The sequence below is a fragment of the Phyllostomus hastatus genome, unplaced genomic scaffold, assembly GCF_019186645.2.
Source record: "Phyllostomus hastatus isolate PE091 unplaced genomic scaffold, TTU_PhHast_1.1 phas_contig_210, whole genome shotgun sequence".
Lineage (NCBI taxonomy): Eukaryota > Metazoa > Chordata > Mammalia > Chiroptera > Phyllostomidae > Phyllostomus > Phyllostomus hastatus.
In genome coordinates, this window is record NW_025333737.1 from 18198359 (window position 1) to 18215059 (window position 16701).

At 38.4% G+C, this 16701-nt stretch overlaps 1 protein-coding gene across 2 annotated transcripts in view; it reads left to right on the forward strand.

Moving 5' to 3' along the window:
* USP32 (ubiquitin specific peptidase 32) overlaps positions 1–16701 on the forward strand; it is a 138304-nt gene that overhangs the window by 28973 nt on the left and 92630 nt on the right. For both annotated transcript variants that reach the window (XM_045836165.1, XM_045836166.1), the window contains exon 2: positions 10020–10147. In XM_045836165.1, the coding sequence (XP_045692121.1) occupies positions 10020–10147 (128 nt within the window). The remainder of the gene's footprint in view (positions 1–10019; positions 10148–16701) is intronic.

Sequence of the window (16701 nt, forward strand, 5' to 3'; positions counted from 1 at the left end):
TTGTTTTTTGTGGTTTTCTTTACAAATTGAGACCCAAAATATAAAATTAAGACTTTCATATGGAAGACGAATCTCATTGGAGGATTGAGCTTTTTTTTTTTTTTTTCCTTTGCAGACATATTAGTGAATAATATAGTTTCTGGAAACGTGAGGTTTAGGATATATCATGTCGTAAAAGACTCCTATTTTAGTGAAATAGAATGGAGGTAATAATTGGTTTTAAATTTATGACTTTTAAATGTGATTGGCTTAGCAGGTTTTGGGCAATGGTGGTGAAGGAGAAACTTCACTGGTTCTTTTAGGGAATGTGAAAGCTTAAGTACTTGTATGTGAACCAGCCTCCCTTCCTTCCCCCCTGCCCACCAGCCTCTGTGCCTCCCTCCTTCCTTTCCCATCTCCTTAACTCCTTTATTTCCTTGCTTCCTGTCCCTTCCTCCTCTCCCAAAAAGGGAAGAACCAACATAGAGATGTATGTTATTCTTAAAAGACTATTGTAAGAATCTTGTGAGATAGTATTTGTGAAATTGCTTTTTAAAAAGCAAAATACTATGTTAGCTACAATATTTAATCTTACTCTGTTAAAGGTTAAAGGCAGTGATGATAACCAGTTGTTACATTTTAGTTAGATTTGCAAAAGAATTTGGGCTTCTAGATGTTTTGGCTGTTATTCTCTACCCCCAGGATGGTACTTGGAAGCATATATTTTAATGTAGTTGAACTGATGAGTGCCATATTGGTGATAGCCGCGAAGTTTATGAACCAGGAGAATTATTAATTTGTGTGTTTGATTTGAGAAGCTGCTGGAAGCAAGTGAGTGAAGTAGAAAATTTGTCATCAACATATGTTAAATAGTCATTTTGTTATATTATTGAGAATTTAAAAAACAGCTAATGAATACTTAAAGCCATTCTTTCCATGACATATTTAAGACTCTCCTGCAATGTTTAAGTACACAACAGATTTCCTATGACCATAAACTAAGTAGTGTCTTTTTTGATTTATGTTCTTTTCTTCCGGGCTGTTTTCAAGACACAGTCTTCCTAGAAGTTATTTGAAGTTGTTACCTATATTTGGCATGTTTCAGAAATTGAGCTGTTATTCTTAGTAGAAGAAAACTTGTAGAACTTGCATGTTTTCTCCATTTGTGCTCTAAGTTGATAAGTTGTTACTGGTTTACTCATTAACAAAGTAGATTTGTTTTCCAGCACACAGATTCCATTCATATTATTTTTTATGCTTGTTAATAAAAAACTAATGGGAAGGAGGAAGCAGAATTTTCTCATAGACTAAATTTTTATGCAGTGTAGCAAAGCTCAGGGATGCTGGGGGGAACAGAAGCAGTGGCAGATGGTCCAACCTGATGCTCTGCAAAGTTGGGGTGGTTCATTTTGATTACAGACACTGGCAGTCTGTGAGTCAAGATATGGAGCCACAGTCTATTTCTGCAGCCTGCACTAACTGTGTGTGTTGTGGAAAAGCCAAAAACAACTTTGCATGGACATAGTAGAAGAGATGACTACATCCGCTTTTAGTTTCCAGGCACACTCCCACACATAGCAATACTATCAACATTAAATCTTTGAGCACTAAGGCCAAATAGTATGTGCATCGCCACATTGTTTTCTACTTTGAATTACATATAGAAACTAGGATATAATAGCAGAGAGCTAGATTTATAGCTTCTTAATAATGAGAGAAGTGGAGGTTTATTCTCTGTTATTTAAACATCTTCCTTACATGGGCTATATGGGCTAGATTCTTTTAGAAATTTTTGTTTGAATTACAGAGACTATAAAAACAGTAGTGAAAAAAGGTTAAGAAAAGCACAATTATGAGAATGTAAATTGACAGAGCCACTTGGAAGGAAGTTTGGCAATATTTATTCAACCAAAAAATGTGAATGACGTAGTGCTTACGAGATCTAAGCATATATGAGGTCTGTTTGGAAAAAGTCAAGCCACTGTTAATATAATGAGAATGGTTTGAGCAACATTGATGTAATCTAGCAACCAAGGACAGTGGACTGGAGCGCGCATGTGTGAGCAATGACAACTTCACTGTACTAGTCAGTGGGGGTGGTAGACGTCCTTAGTGAGCATCTGTACTGTGTGGTTGTCCATTCAAAATGACTGAGTGAATAGAGCCACGACTCTGCATCACATTTTGCATTCAGCTTGAACATTCATCTGTAGCAACTATTTGGATGACTCAGAAGGCCACATCTACGGGTAACTGGTGATTGGCAGTTTCATCATGACAACAAAGCCTGCTTATTCATCATGTCTCGTGCAAAGATTTTTGGTGAAACATCAAATCACCCAGGAGATTCAGCCCCCATGACAGCCCAAGTTTGTCACCTTGTGACTTCTGGCTTTCCCAAAACTAAAATTACCTTTGAAAGGGAAGAGATTTCAGGCTGTCATTGAGATTCAGGAAAATATGAGGGGGCAGCTGATGGTGATTGGAAGAACTGTATGAGGTCTCAAGATGTCTGCTTTGAAAGGGACTGAGGCGTCATTGTCCTATGTACAGTGTTTCTTGTATCTTCAATAAATGTCTCTATTTTTCATATTACATGGCTGGTTACCTTCTGGACAGACCATAATTAATTAATTTTTTCTTCCAAGGGGCATACACATGATTTCTCATGGCAACTGTTTTATGAAGGAAGAAAGGAAAAATGACCTAAATGTCCAACAATAAGTGAATAGCTAGATGATCTATAGTATTGTATAGAATGGAATATGATGCAACACATAAAGAAATGAACTAGGTTTATATGTAATAAGGTTCATTTTTATGTATAATATGGTATGACACCACTCTAAGTTTCTATTAATAGTTTTTATAAAAGCATAAAAGAAGACCTGGAAAGAGACAAAGCAAATACTGATTATCTCTTAGGGAAGGTTGAAGGAGGGAAGTGGATCAGGACTAGGGTTTGGTAGTGGTGATTGATGTATTTACCCTTATCTGTCTGTACTGTTTGAATTTAAAAGAAGAATGCATTTAGATTGTTCCTCTCAGACCCCTCCCCCACATACTGCACCACAACATGGCAACATGGGTTGCCCCGCCCTGGCGAATACCTAAGGCTCTGCCCTTTACTATGTAACAGGCATGCCAAGACAAAAAAAAAAAAAAGGCCCAAAGGAAAGAACAGATTAAAGCTCCAGAAAAAATACATCTAAGCAATGAAGAGATAGCCATCCTATCAAATGCAGAGTTCAAAACACTGGCAATCGGGATGCTCACAGAATTGGTTGAGTATGGTAGCAAAATTGAGGAAAAAGTGAAGGCTATGAAAAATGAAATAAAGGAAAATGTAGAAGTAACCAACAGTGACAGGAAGGAAACCAGGACTCAAATCAATGGTTTGGACCAGAAGGAATACATAAACATTTAACCAGAACAGAATGAAGAAACAAGGATTAAAGAAAATGAGGAGAGGCTTAGGAACCTCTGGGACAACTTTAAACTTTCCATCATCCAAATCATAGGGGTGCCAGAAGGAGAAGAGGAAGAGCAACAAATTGAAAACTTCTTTGAAAAAGTAATGGAGAACTTCCCCAATCTGGCAAAGGAAATAGACTTCCAGGAAGTCTAGGAGACTCAGAAAGTCCCAAAGAAGTTGGATTCAAGGAAGCACACACCAAGGCACATCATAATTACATTAGCCAAGGTAAAAATGAAGGAGAGAATCCTAGAAGCAGCAAGAGATAAGGGGACAGTAACCTACAAAGGAGTTCCCATCAGACTGTCAGCTGATTTCTCAAAAGAGATCTTGTAGGCAAGAAGGGACTGGAAAGAAGTATTCACAGTCATGAAAGGCTACATCCAAGATTCCTCTATCAGGCAAAACTATCATTTAGAATGGAAGGGCAGATAAAGTGCCTCCCAGAGAAAGTCAAGTTAAAGGGATTCATCATCAGCAAGCCCTTATACAAAATGTTAAGGGGACTTATCTAAGAAAAAGAAGATAAAAAATTTGAACAGTAAAATGACAACAAACTCACGACTATGAACAACCCAACCTAAAAACAAAACAAAAACGAACTAAGCAAACAACTAGAACAGGAACAGAATCATAGAAATGGAGATCACGTGGATGGTTATCAGCAGGAAAGGCGGGGAGGGGAATGGGGGAAAGGTACAGAGAATAAGTAGTATAAATGTTAGGTAGAAAATAGACGGGGAGGTGTAGGAAATAGTATGGGAAATGTGGAAGCCAAAGAGCTTACATGTGTGATCCATGGACATGAACTAATGGAGTGGGGAGTGTGGGTGGGAGGGTTGTGCATGGTAGAGGAGAATAAAGGGAGGGAAATAGGACAACTGTAATAAAAATAAAAGAGTGCATTTACTTATTACTTGTGTAATAGTTAAAAATTACCCCAAGTACTATCCAATAGAATAACCTTTTTTTGTACATTACTATTTATGTAAATATTTGTATACTTTTATTATATCACGGGTATATTTGTATGTTCCTATGTAGTCTTTATTACCATCTTTAAAAATACTCAGATTAGTTTTTCAATGAAATTACCAGGAATACCAACATGATGAAAGGATATGAATATTTCTGGCTCTTATTTTTTTTTTAAGATTTTATTTATTTATTTTTAGAGAGGGAATGGAGGGAGAAAGAGAGAGAGAGAGAGAGAGAGAGAGAGAAACATCAATGTGCGGTTGCTGGGGGTCATGGCCTGCAACCCAGGCATGTACCCTGACTGGGAATCGAACCTGCGACACTTTGGTTTGCAGCCCGCGCTCAGTCCACTGAGCTATGCCAGCCAGGGCTGCTCTTCTTAATATTCCCATATTACTTTACAAAAGGATTTTACCTATGTATCATGCTATCAGCAGTGATAAAGTACACTAACCTCAGCATTCAATTTTTTTTAAAGTGTAACATAGAGATTAGAAGTGGGGACCCTGTAACCTGACTCCTTGGATGCAAATTCTGCCTCTCCCACTCATCAACTGTGTGACCTTGGGCTAGTGACATAACTTTTGTTTTTCAACTTCCTCCTGTGTGAAATGGGAATAATAGCAGTGTCTACTCTGTAGAACTGTTATAAGGATTAAATGAAATAATATTTCTAAAACACCTAGAATAGTGCTTGGCATAAAGTGTTTGGTAAAATTTAAAAAATAATAATTTTGAGAAGCTTTGGAACAAGACTGTTGTATACAGTTTGTATCTTATTTGCCTCATTTGATGTCATGTGATTATTTTTTAAAATTTGTTTCTTTTAGTCATTTGAAGCAACAACATGCTGGGTAAATGTACAAATACTTAATATTTGAGTACAAGGTATCTGTTTTTAGTGACAAAGAAAAAGATGGCAGTTATCAAAAGATTTTGAGAAAATCTTTATTTGATTTTCTGCCTTTGGTCAGGTAAATGTCTAAATTATACTTATCCGAGCACTTTTAGAATTACCATAACATATTTCCCACCTGGGTTTCATTTAGTAGGTTACTAAATGAACCTGATTCCAAATTGGATCATTGGGTAAGTAAGGATGCGAGGAGGATTTACATTTAGTGAAAACAAACATCAGGTGCAGGATAATGAAAAAAACATTTTTACTGAGCCCTTTCTAAGAGTCAGATATTGTTCTAGATGTTGTGGTTGAGAAGTAAGTGGGAAGCTGTGAATGAGAGAATAGGATATATATTTGATCATTTAAAAAAACTTAATTTTTATCCAAAAATGTATTGAACATCAGTAATATTTAAGGTTCTTTGATAGCTGTCGAGATACAGATAAATAAGACCATTTCTTTGTTCTCAAAGAGCAGAGGATATACAATTAAATTAACAAAAATAGTATTAGTTGTATTATTTTTATCCTTAGTTATGTTATTGTAAAGCACCGGAAGCTTCAGGTTGAGTGATTATAAGGAAGATCACTTTGTAGTAGAACACCTAATTTTAGGTAGTAAGACATGGAAATATTTAGAATAGGCTTTTAAAAAAATAAAGGAGAGACAAAGCCAAACCTTGAAGATTGCTGGAATAACTGGGGATAATAGGCAGAAGACACTGCAAGGATGATGGCAATGAGCATAATGTGGTTAGGGAATGGTTAAGTAGTTTGGAAGAGCTTGGAGCCTTTGTGTGTATCTTTACTGCTGATTCTAAGGTTTACATTTAAAAGTTTCATCTATTGCATGTTAGGCCATTTTATATCTTTTTGGTTTAAACCAAGGATTGTCAAATCTTGGCAAGTGACATTCTTCCTGGCCTTGTAACCTTAGTATTAGCTATATTTTTTTTAGTATTTGATGATGCCCTGTGAGGTAGAATCAAGCTTCGGGAAGCATCCTCATCATCAATATCCTGGTCTTGTCTAGCTTCTCCAAATTCCATCTATAATAAACTCCTTCAGTAAAAGTTACTTTTACTTTCTCAAATATAAAAAGTCTTGCTTGGCACCGCTGTTTTCAGAGTGGTATTTGCTGTTTTTCATCTACAGAGTAACAGTATTTTATTAAACGTTGCCTATCTTTACTGGTATTCTGTTCCTTTGAATTTTGCATTATCTACATTTTTCTAATACTGTTTCTTTTTTTTAATATATTTTATTGATTATGCTATTACAGTTGTCCCATTTCCCCCTTCTCTCCCCTCTCCCCTCCACCCTGTACCCCTCTCCCACCCACGTTTCCCCCCTTTAGTTCATGTCCATGTGTCATACTTGTGAGTTCTTTAGCTTCTACATTTCCCGTACTATTCTTGCCCTCCCCCTATTTTCAACCTACATGCTATGCTACTTATTCTCTATACCTTTTCCCCCCTCTCCTCCTCCCACCCCCCCCCCTGCTGCTAGCCCTCCATGTGCCCTCCAGTTTCTGTGGATCTGTTCCTGTTCTAGTTGTTTACTTAGTTTCTTTTGGTTTTGCTTTAGGTGTGGTTGTTAATAATTGTGAGTTTGCTGTCCTTTTACTATACATGTCTTTTCTTTATCTTCTTTTTTTAGATAAGTCCCTTTAGCATTTCATAAAATAAGGGCTTGGTGATGATGAACTCCTTTAACTTGACCTTATCTGAAAAGCACTTTATCTGCCCTTCCATTCTACATGAGAGCTTTGCTGGATAGAGCAATCTTGGATGTAGGTCCTTGCCTTTCATGACTTAGAATACTTCTTTCCAGCCCCTTCTTGCCTGTAAGGTCTCTTTTGAGAAATCAGCTGACAGTCTGATGGGACCTCCTTTGTAGGTGAATGTCCCCTTATCTCTTGCTGCTTCTAGGATTCTCTCCTTCATTTTTTACCTTGGCTAATGTAATTATGATGTGCCTTGGTGTGTTTCTTCTTGGGTCCAACTTCTTTGGGGCTCTCTGAGCTTCTTGGATTTCTTGGAAGACTGTTCCCTTTGCCAGATTGGGGAAGTTCTCCTTTATTATTTGTTCAAACACGTGCTCAATTTGTTGCTTTCCCCCTTCCCCTTCTGGTACCCCTATAATTCGGATGTTGGAATGTTTAAAGGTATCCTGGATGCTCTTAAGCTTTTCCTTGATTTTTTGAATTCTTATTTCATCATGCTTTCCTGCTTGGTTGATTCTATCTTCCTTCTGGTCCACTGTATTGTTTTGAGACTCAGATTCCTTCCTTTCACTATTGGCTCTCCTCCGCGTATCTTCCTGCATCTCTTTTATGGTAACCTGCATCCTTTCATTTAAATTTGCGCCCAAAATCAACCAATTCTGTGAGCTTTCTGATCACCAGTGTTTTGAACTGTGCATCTGATAGATTGGCTATTTCTTGGTCACTCAAAAGGATGAGTCTTGGGGGACTGATCTGTTCTGCTGGAAACATGTCTTATGTCTTTCCCTGTCTCCCCCCTTTTTTTTTCCGGTCTGGTTGCTCTTGTTACAGTGGGGGGCGGAGCCTTAGGTGTTCACTGGAGCTGGGCACCCCAGTCGCTAGATTGTGACGTTATATGTGGGGGTGGGGGTGGGGGCGGGGGCAGGAGCGGGAGCGGGGACGGGCGGGAAGAATGGCGGTAGTCCGTTCTCCTGGGCTCAGACACCTCTTCGGGATCCTGGGCCGAAAGCTCCGCCCTGGTCCACAATTGCTGCCTCACTGGATCCCCCAGCCGCAGCTTGCGCACTCAGGGATCACTGCTGCGTTCTTGCGCCCCGGATGGCTGTTGTGCCGATTTTGCGCCAAATTTTCCCCGACCTCCACGCGCCACCGACCTGCGCCAGCCTCGCACCTGCCCGGCTCGTTGTCCCCTACCGGTCTGGATGTGCAGGTCTACTTCAACTTCTTGGCTGTCCGACTTCCATTCAGATAAATCCTCTGCCAGTTCTGAGTGATATTATGACTGTAAATTATTGTTGTTCTGTTCTTGGTTGTGCGAGGAGGTACAGTGCGTCCACCTATTCCTCCATCTTGCCGGAAGTCCCCTAATACTGTTTCTAAGTTGTGAGGTTCTGACCAACTTTTCTTTCTGATTGCTTCCTATACATTTTTATTTATTTCCAGTGGCCAGATTATCCTTTTTATATTCTCCTTTATAGATATCCAGATCTCATGCAGAAAGATCTTGTCTGTTAATATATTTAGTACTTACCTTTGCATTCTACTCATGTGATCTGTAATGTAGTCTGCTCTTTTCAATTTTCCTGTCTGTGTTATATTTGTAGAGAGTTTTGTTTTTGTTTTTGTCATGGGATTTCTTCTGTATTCTAATTTTATGTTTAGTTAACTTTAAATTTTATCATTTTTCCTTTCTAATAGATATTTTAGAAACTTTGGAGGAATGGTTATTTTTGGCATTACCTTCAAAAGGTATACTTCTGTATTAGTTTAGAGTCAAAACAAAATATTGTGAATGCTTAAAGAAATTTGTGAAAATGTCATTTTGGTAGACTTATTCATTGTCAGAGATTAGGTTTGTACTGTTGAGAGATTTAGTGGAGTTAGAGAAACATACTTGATTAACTGATCCATTGGAACATATTTTTTTAATCTAAGAAATAGTAAGCCTATTTTTAATGTACTCTGTAGATTTCTCTATAGGAACAATGTTATAAATGATGATTAGATTCTTAGGGAGCTGTCTTACAGAAATTTAAATCATTGGTTACCTGAAATACTGTCAAGAAATAGTAGGAATAATACTGTGGAAAGACTAGACAAAGCAGAATAACAATAAAATTGGAAAAGCCCTTTAAAAATGCACATCTGGGCCTGGCTGGTGTGGCTTGGTGGATTGAGCAGTGGCCTGCAAACCAAAGGGTTGCTGGTTGATTCCCAGTTGGGGCACATGCCTGGTTTGCAGGCTAGGTCCCCAGCTGGGGGTGTGTGAGAGGCAGCCGATCCAGGTTTCTCTCACACATCATGTTTTTCTCCCTCTCTTTCTCCCTCCCTCCCACTCTCTAAAAATAAGTAAATAAAATCTTTATTAAAAATAAAAAGGTATTACCTTTTATTTTTTATTGTTTATAGTATCAACAATAAAAAAATAGAGTATAAAATATGTAAATCTGTGAAGAGTTTAGAACATTATAGTTGCAGGTGGTTGGTTACCGGATGGGAAGGGGGTCAGGGAGATGGGCGAAAAAGTGAAGGGATTAAGAAGTACAAATTGGTAGTTACAGAACAGTCACAGGAATGTAAAGTACAGCATAGGAAATACAGGAGCCAAAGAACATACCAGCATATGTGTGACCCATGGACATGAACAACAGCGTGGGGATTGTCTGAGGGAATAGGGAAGTTGGGTGGAGGGGGGCAAAGGGTAAAAATTGGGACAGGTCTAATAGCATAATCAATAATATACAATTTAAAAATTAATTTAAAAAGAATTTTCATATTTTCCAGGTTAGAATAGAAAATATAGAATTATGACTAAGTATCTTTGGGTTTGTTTTACTCATCTAGGAAGAGAAGTAATATTTGCCAAGTTTTATTAGGAACTGGGTTGAAAAAAATGAAAAGATTTTGAGAGCCTTGTATTCTCTTTTGGTTTCTTATCCATCTTCTATTTCTGAATTGCAGTTACAGATGTAGAGCTGAAACGACTAAAAGATGCCTTTAAGCGGACCTGTGGACTCTCATATTACATGGGCCAGCACTGCTTCATCAGGGAAGTCCTTGGGGATGGAGTGCCTCCAAAGGTTGCTGAGGTAATCTTTGTGTTCTAGGTTCTCCTTTGAGATAGATACCCACCAGCCTGAAATCTTGAGGGGCTTCCTGGTTTTAAGAAATGTCTTTGTTTTTTTATTGTTCAAGTATAGTTGTCTCCATGTCTCCCCCCCACCCCAGCCATCCGGTTTTAACAAATTTTATCTGATCCCATTCCCCATTATTTTTCTTGCTAAGTAAGTAGGTAGGTCATGTTTTAAATGTCAATATGGCTGTGTTCTTAGAGGCCAAATGGAATATTGCAAAACTTGCTGTTCTGCTTCTTTTGTACTTCTGAGCTTTAGTAGCCACAGATTATAAACATGAAACCATTTGTGTGACTGGCCTCCTATTCTTATATACTTTATAACTCTGACATATTTTTCTGTTGAGATTACGTTTTATAAATTTTGTGTTAAAATCTTTCCAGATAATAAAACCTAACTAAATTCTATAAAACTAAATGTGAATGAAACACTAGTTTATTGGAACTTGTAAAGGCCTTTTTAAATTCTACTAAAGTTTTTAGGTAGATATAAAATGTGCTAAGTTGATGTAAATATTTCCTTTCTAAAAATAATAAACTTACAATTTTATAGGTATATTTTATTTGTTTGTTTGTTTATTTTTAAAGGTTTATTTATTTTTAGAGAGAGGGGAAGGGAAGGAGAGGTATGGAAGGAGAATGAAAGGGAAAGAAACATCAATGTGTGGTTGCCTCTTGTGTGCCCCTTGCTGGGGACCTGGGCCACAACCCAGGCATGTGCCCTGACTGGGAATTGAACTGTGAGACCCTTTGGTTCACAGGCCCATGCTCAGTCCACTGAGCTACACCAGCCAGAGTATAGGTATATTTTTAGATATGCATCATGTCATTCTAAATGTGAAATGAAAATAAAATAATAAAGCAATGAAAATTATGATAGCAATTTTAGGTTTGGTATATTATACAGAACCTCAATTAATCATTCCTAATTAGTGACAGTTTCTGTTTCTAACTTGTGTTATGTGCTTTTGAACATTGTGGTTTACATGATATAGAGATTTCATTTGTTGTGTGTGTGTGTTAATCTTTTTTGGTGGGGATGTATGTTGCATTAATTCTCTTACATGTATTTTTTTGTAAAATTATTTACTTTCTTGTTCTGTCATTTCAAATTTATGACAGGGTTAGCTTTTTTCCTATTATACCTTACTGGGTTCTCTGTTTCAGAATGAATTCATCTTTCTATTTTATTATTTTTTTTTAACCAGACATCTTTTATTAGTAATGTTAGAATTCAGAGGTGCTGGTCAGGAATGTGGAGTCCACACTGGGCCCCCTCTTCGGTGGTGGCTGGGTCACTGCTCAAGTTCTTTATAAATAAGGCAGTAGTTGAAAAGCCAGTAAGCTGCCAGCACCATAGATGTCCCAGCGACGCTCCCTTTCTTCACATAGTTGTTGTAATACTGGTAGTAACCTCTTTGAAACACTCCAGCAATGCCTTTGGGGTGAAATCCTGCATCAATATCCAGCCTGCATCAATATCCTCCATTTTGACATCCATGAGTTTGTTCTCCTTCACTGGTATAACTAAATCCATCTTGGAGTCCAGGGTGTCTATATTTCTATTTTCTTTTTGTCCTAAATGCTAGTATAATATAAAAATTTGGAATTTAGAATTTTTAATTTTAGGATATAACTAGCAATTTAATGAGATAGTATAAGTTGCCAATTAAAGGAAGGAATTTAAACTTGGGTCCATATTAATATAAAATGCTTTCAAATTTAAATATAGACTTCCTCTACTATCTGAAAATAGTGTTCCTGTGAAACCTTTGTTAGCCAAAATGGCATAAAATGAAGATCTTAGGGCAGGTCTTGTTAATGGATACACAAAACAAATCAAGATTGAGTACAAATGCTCATGGACGCAGTTGGGAGCTATGGTGGCTTGATGCTGAGATGCTTTTTATCACTTGTGTTTTTTGGTGTTGTATTAAGAAACCATTGCATAACTCAAGGCCACAAAGATTTACTTTACTCTAAGAGTTTTGGCTCTTACATTTAGGTCTCATCCATATTATGTTGATTTTTGTGTATGGTGTGAGGTGTGCTAGGGTGGGGGACATTTTCTGTTCTGTTTGTCTTAGTTTTTTTTTTTAATATATTTTATTGATTATGCTATTACAGTTGTCCCATTTCCCCCCTTCACTCCCCTCCACCTTGTACACCCTCTCCCACCCACATTCCCCCCTTTAGTTCATGTCCATGTGTCATACTTACAAGTTCTTTAGCTTCTACATTTCTCATACTGTTCTTACCCTCCCCCTGTCTATTTTCTACCTACAATCTGTGCTACTTATTCTCTGTACCTTTTCCCCCCTCTCTCCTCCTTCCACTTTCCTGTTGATAACCCTCCATGTGATCTCCATTTCTGTGGTTTTGTTCCTGTTCTAGTTGTTTGCTTTGTTTCTTTTGGTTTTGTTTTAGGTGTGGTTGTTAATAATTGTGAGTTTGCTATCATTTTACTATACATGTTTTTTTTTTTTAATCTTCTTTTTTTAGATAAGTCCCTTTAACATTTCATACAATAAGGACTTGGTGATGATGAACTCCTTTAACTTGACCTTATCTGAGAAGCACTTTCTCTGCCCTTCCATTCTAAATGAAAGCTTTGCTGGATAGAGCAATCTTGGATGTAGGTCCTTGCCTTTCATGACTTGGAATACTTCTTTCCAGCCCCTTCTTGCCTGTAAGGTCTCTTTTGAGAAATCAGCTGACAGTCTGATGGGAACTCCTTTGTAGGTTACTGTCCCCTTATCTCTTGCTGCTTCTAGGATTCTCTCCTTCATTTTTACCTTGGCTAATGTAATTATGATGTGCCTTGGTGTGTGCTTCCTTGAATCCACCTTCTTTGGGACTCTCTGAGCTTCCTGGACTTCCTGGATATCTATTTCCTTTGCTAGAATGGGGAAATTCCCCTTCATTATTTGTTCAAATAAGTTTTCAATCTGTTGCTCTTCCTCTTCTCCTTCTGGTACCCCTATAATTCGGATACTGGAATGTTTAAAGATGTCCTGGAGTTTCCTAAGCTTCTCCTCTTTTTTTTGAATTCTTATTTTTCCATTCTTCCCTGTTTGGTTGTTTCTTTCTTCCTTCTGGTCCACTCTATTGTTTTGAGTCCCAGTTTCCTTCCCATCACTATTGGTTCCCTGTGCATTTTCCTTCATTTCTCTTATCGTAGCCTGCATTTGTTCATCTAATTTGTGACCAAAATCAACCAATTCTGATCTTGCTGATCACCAGTGTTTTGAACTGTGCATATGATAGGTTGGCTATCTCTTGGTCACTTAAAAGGATGAGTTCTGGGGCTTTGATTTGTTCTTCTGTTTGATCCATCTCTCTCTCTCTCTCTTTTTGGTCTGGTTGCACCTTTTACGGTGAGGGGCGGAGCCTTAGGTGTTCACCAGGGCTGGGCATCCCAGTCGCTGGATTGTGACATTGTATCTGGGAGCAGGGTCAAGACGGAACAGTGGCGGTTGCTCCGTTCTCCATGGGACCTCAGTCCCTTCTGCTTCTTCCCCCAAGCAAACTCGGCTCCTCTGGTGCCAGTTCCCGTGTGGGTGTGCCTGTGCACGCGTGGGACCTCCAAGGACCTCTCCTGTGAGGCTGGGTGTCTCTCTGTGCACCTCAGGGTCCACCCACTGTGATCTTGCGCACTCCAAATGCCTTACGCGCCCCTGGATTCCTTACGTGCCCAACTTTCTCTGCTCTCCACGCTGCAACCCGCGCCTGGCTGCTCGTCTCCGCCCTTCCTACCGGTCTGGATGAATGGGTCTATTTCAACTTCTTGGCTGTCTGACTTCCATTCAGATCAATTTTCTGTCAGTTCTGGATGTTATTCTGCCTCTAAATTGTTGTTGTTCTAATCTTGGTTGTGCGTGGAGGTATGGTGCGTCCATCTATTCCTCCATCTTGGCCGGAAGTCTGTCTTAGTTTTACATAGATATTGTGCCCCTGGATTTTTGAGGGAGAAACTTTCTCAGTGATTCTGCTTCTCCCCCAGGGATAGAGGGGTTTTTTCTGTTATCTTCCTCCAATATATGCAGGGGCCAACTAATAATATTTATACCACAAAGTGATTTGTCTTTTTTTGTTTTTTATATTCTGATCTGGAGCTGTCTCTCTAGGCTAGTTTTTGCTAGGTTTTGCTATCAGTGGCACAAGGAATATGCAGTTTTCAGCATCGGGTGCCAGAGTGTTATTAAATATATTTATAAATATCATTTAATGAATGTATTTTTCATTTTTATATTACTCATTTAAATTTATTTCATGAATTATTCTTTAATCATGCATTTTATTGACAAAAATTCTGCATGGTAGATACTAGGTCAGTTTTTTTTTAACAGCATAATATTTCTGACATCAAATACATGGATTTTATTTTTTCTTAACATCAACCAATTCTTAAGTTCTCTGGATACCATCTAGATGTCCTACAATTCAATTCAATTCTGATACTAATTACCCTGAGTTAGAACAGACCCCAAAGGTCTGCCCCCCGCCCCCTACTTCAAAAGCCCGTTGCAGGTTCCAGACCTCCCGTGCTTCGAACCAATTGGCTGTAAATTTTGGGGTTCCCATGACTTCCTCATCAGGTTCCATAATTTGCTGCAATGGCTCACTGAACTCAGGTAGGCACTTTAGTTACTATATTTTTCCTATAAGACCTAACTGCCCCTCCCCCGCCCCCACAATTTGGGAGGAATAATGGTTGTTAATGCTGCTGTTGAATTCTGTCTACACTTAACATTGATGAAATATGTTATTTATGTTATTAGATATTTTACTACATTTTTTGCTTCAAAAATTTTTTTCCTATTTTCCTCTAAAACCTCGGTTATGGTCTGAAAAATATGGTACTGCTACCACTTTGTTTATTATAAAGGATACAACTCAGGGTGTTGGGAGAACTGGACAGCTATATGATCACAAACCTACATCATACACAAAAATAAATTCAAGGTGGATAAAAGACTCAAATATAAGTCATAACACCATAAAAGTCCTAGAGGAAAACATTGGCAGGAAAATCTCAGACATTCCATGCAGCAACATCTTCGTGGATATGTCTCCTAAAGCAAAGGACATAAAGGAAAGAACAAACAAATGGGACTTCATCAAATTAAAAAGCTTCTTCATGGCTAAAGAAAATAGCATTAAAATGAAAAGAGAGCCAACTGTATGGGAAAACATATTTGCCAATGACTCTTTGGACAAGGGCTTGATCTTCAAAATGTATAAAGAACTTACATGACTCCACTCCAGGAACACAAAAAACCCAATTAAAAAATGGGCAAAAGACTTGAACAGACACTTCTTCAAGAAGGACATACAGAGGGCCCAGAGACACATGAAAAGATGCTCAGCATCACTAGCCATCAGAGAGATGCAAATTAAAACCACAATGAGATACCACCTCATACCTGTCAGAATGGCCAACATAAACAAATCAACAAACAGGTGTTGGAGACAGCTGTGGAGAAAAGGGAATCCTAGTGCACTGTTGGTGGGAATGCAGACTGGTGCAGCCACTGTGGAAAACAGTATGGAGTTTCCTCAGAAAACTAAAAATGGAACTGCCTTTTGATCCAGCAATTTTGCTGCTGTGATTATACCCTAAGAGCCCTGAAACACCAACCCAAAAGAACCTATGCACGCCAATGTTCATAGCAGCACAACTTACAATAGCCAAGTGCTGGAAGCAGCCTAAGTGCCCATCAGCAAATGAGTGAATCAAAAAACTATGGTACATTTACACAATGGAATTCTGTACAGCAGAGAGAAAGAAGGAGCTTCTACACTTTGAGACAGCATGGATGGAACTGGAGAGCATTATGCTAAGTGAAATAAGCCAGGTGGTGAAGGACAAATACCATATGATCTCACCTTTAACTGGAACATAATCAACAAAAGAAAAAAGCAAATGAAATATACCCAGAGTCATTGAAAATAAGAACAATCTAACAATAGCCAGAGGAGAGCGAGGAGGGGACAGAGGGGAGAAGGGTTTTCAGGAACCTACTATAAAGGACACATGGATAAAACCAAGGGGGAGGATGGAAGCAAGGGAGGGAGGTGGATTTGGAGGGAGTGGAGAGAAAATACAGATAACTATAATTGAACAACAATACAATAATTTAAAAATATATAAATAAATAAATAATGCAACTGAGGAACAACCAAATGTAAAGGGTTGTATTGGTCAAGTTATTGGCGTGGAGATTGGAGGTTGGAGGGGAATGGTGCATGGAATTTTCATATCCTTTTAGTACTCCACCTTTTGAGCACCTTGATGGGTTCACCAACCCTGAGGTTTTTTGATTGATTGATTGGTGTGTGTGTGTGTGTGTGTGTGTGTGTGTGTGTGTATAGAAGCTTCATTGCATAGGCATGATTTATTAAATCATTGGCCATTGGGGAGTGGCTTAATCTCCAGCCCCTCCTCCCTTCCTAGAGATTGGGGAGTGGGGCTGAAAGTTCCAACCCTTAATTATATTGTTAGTTTTT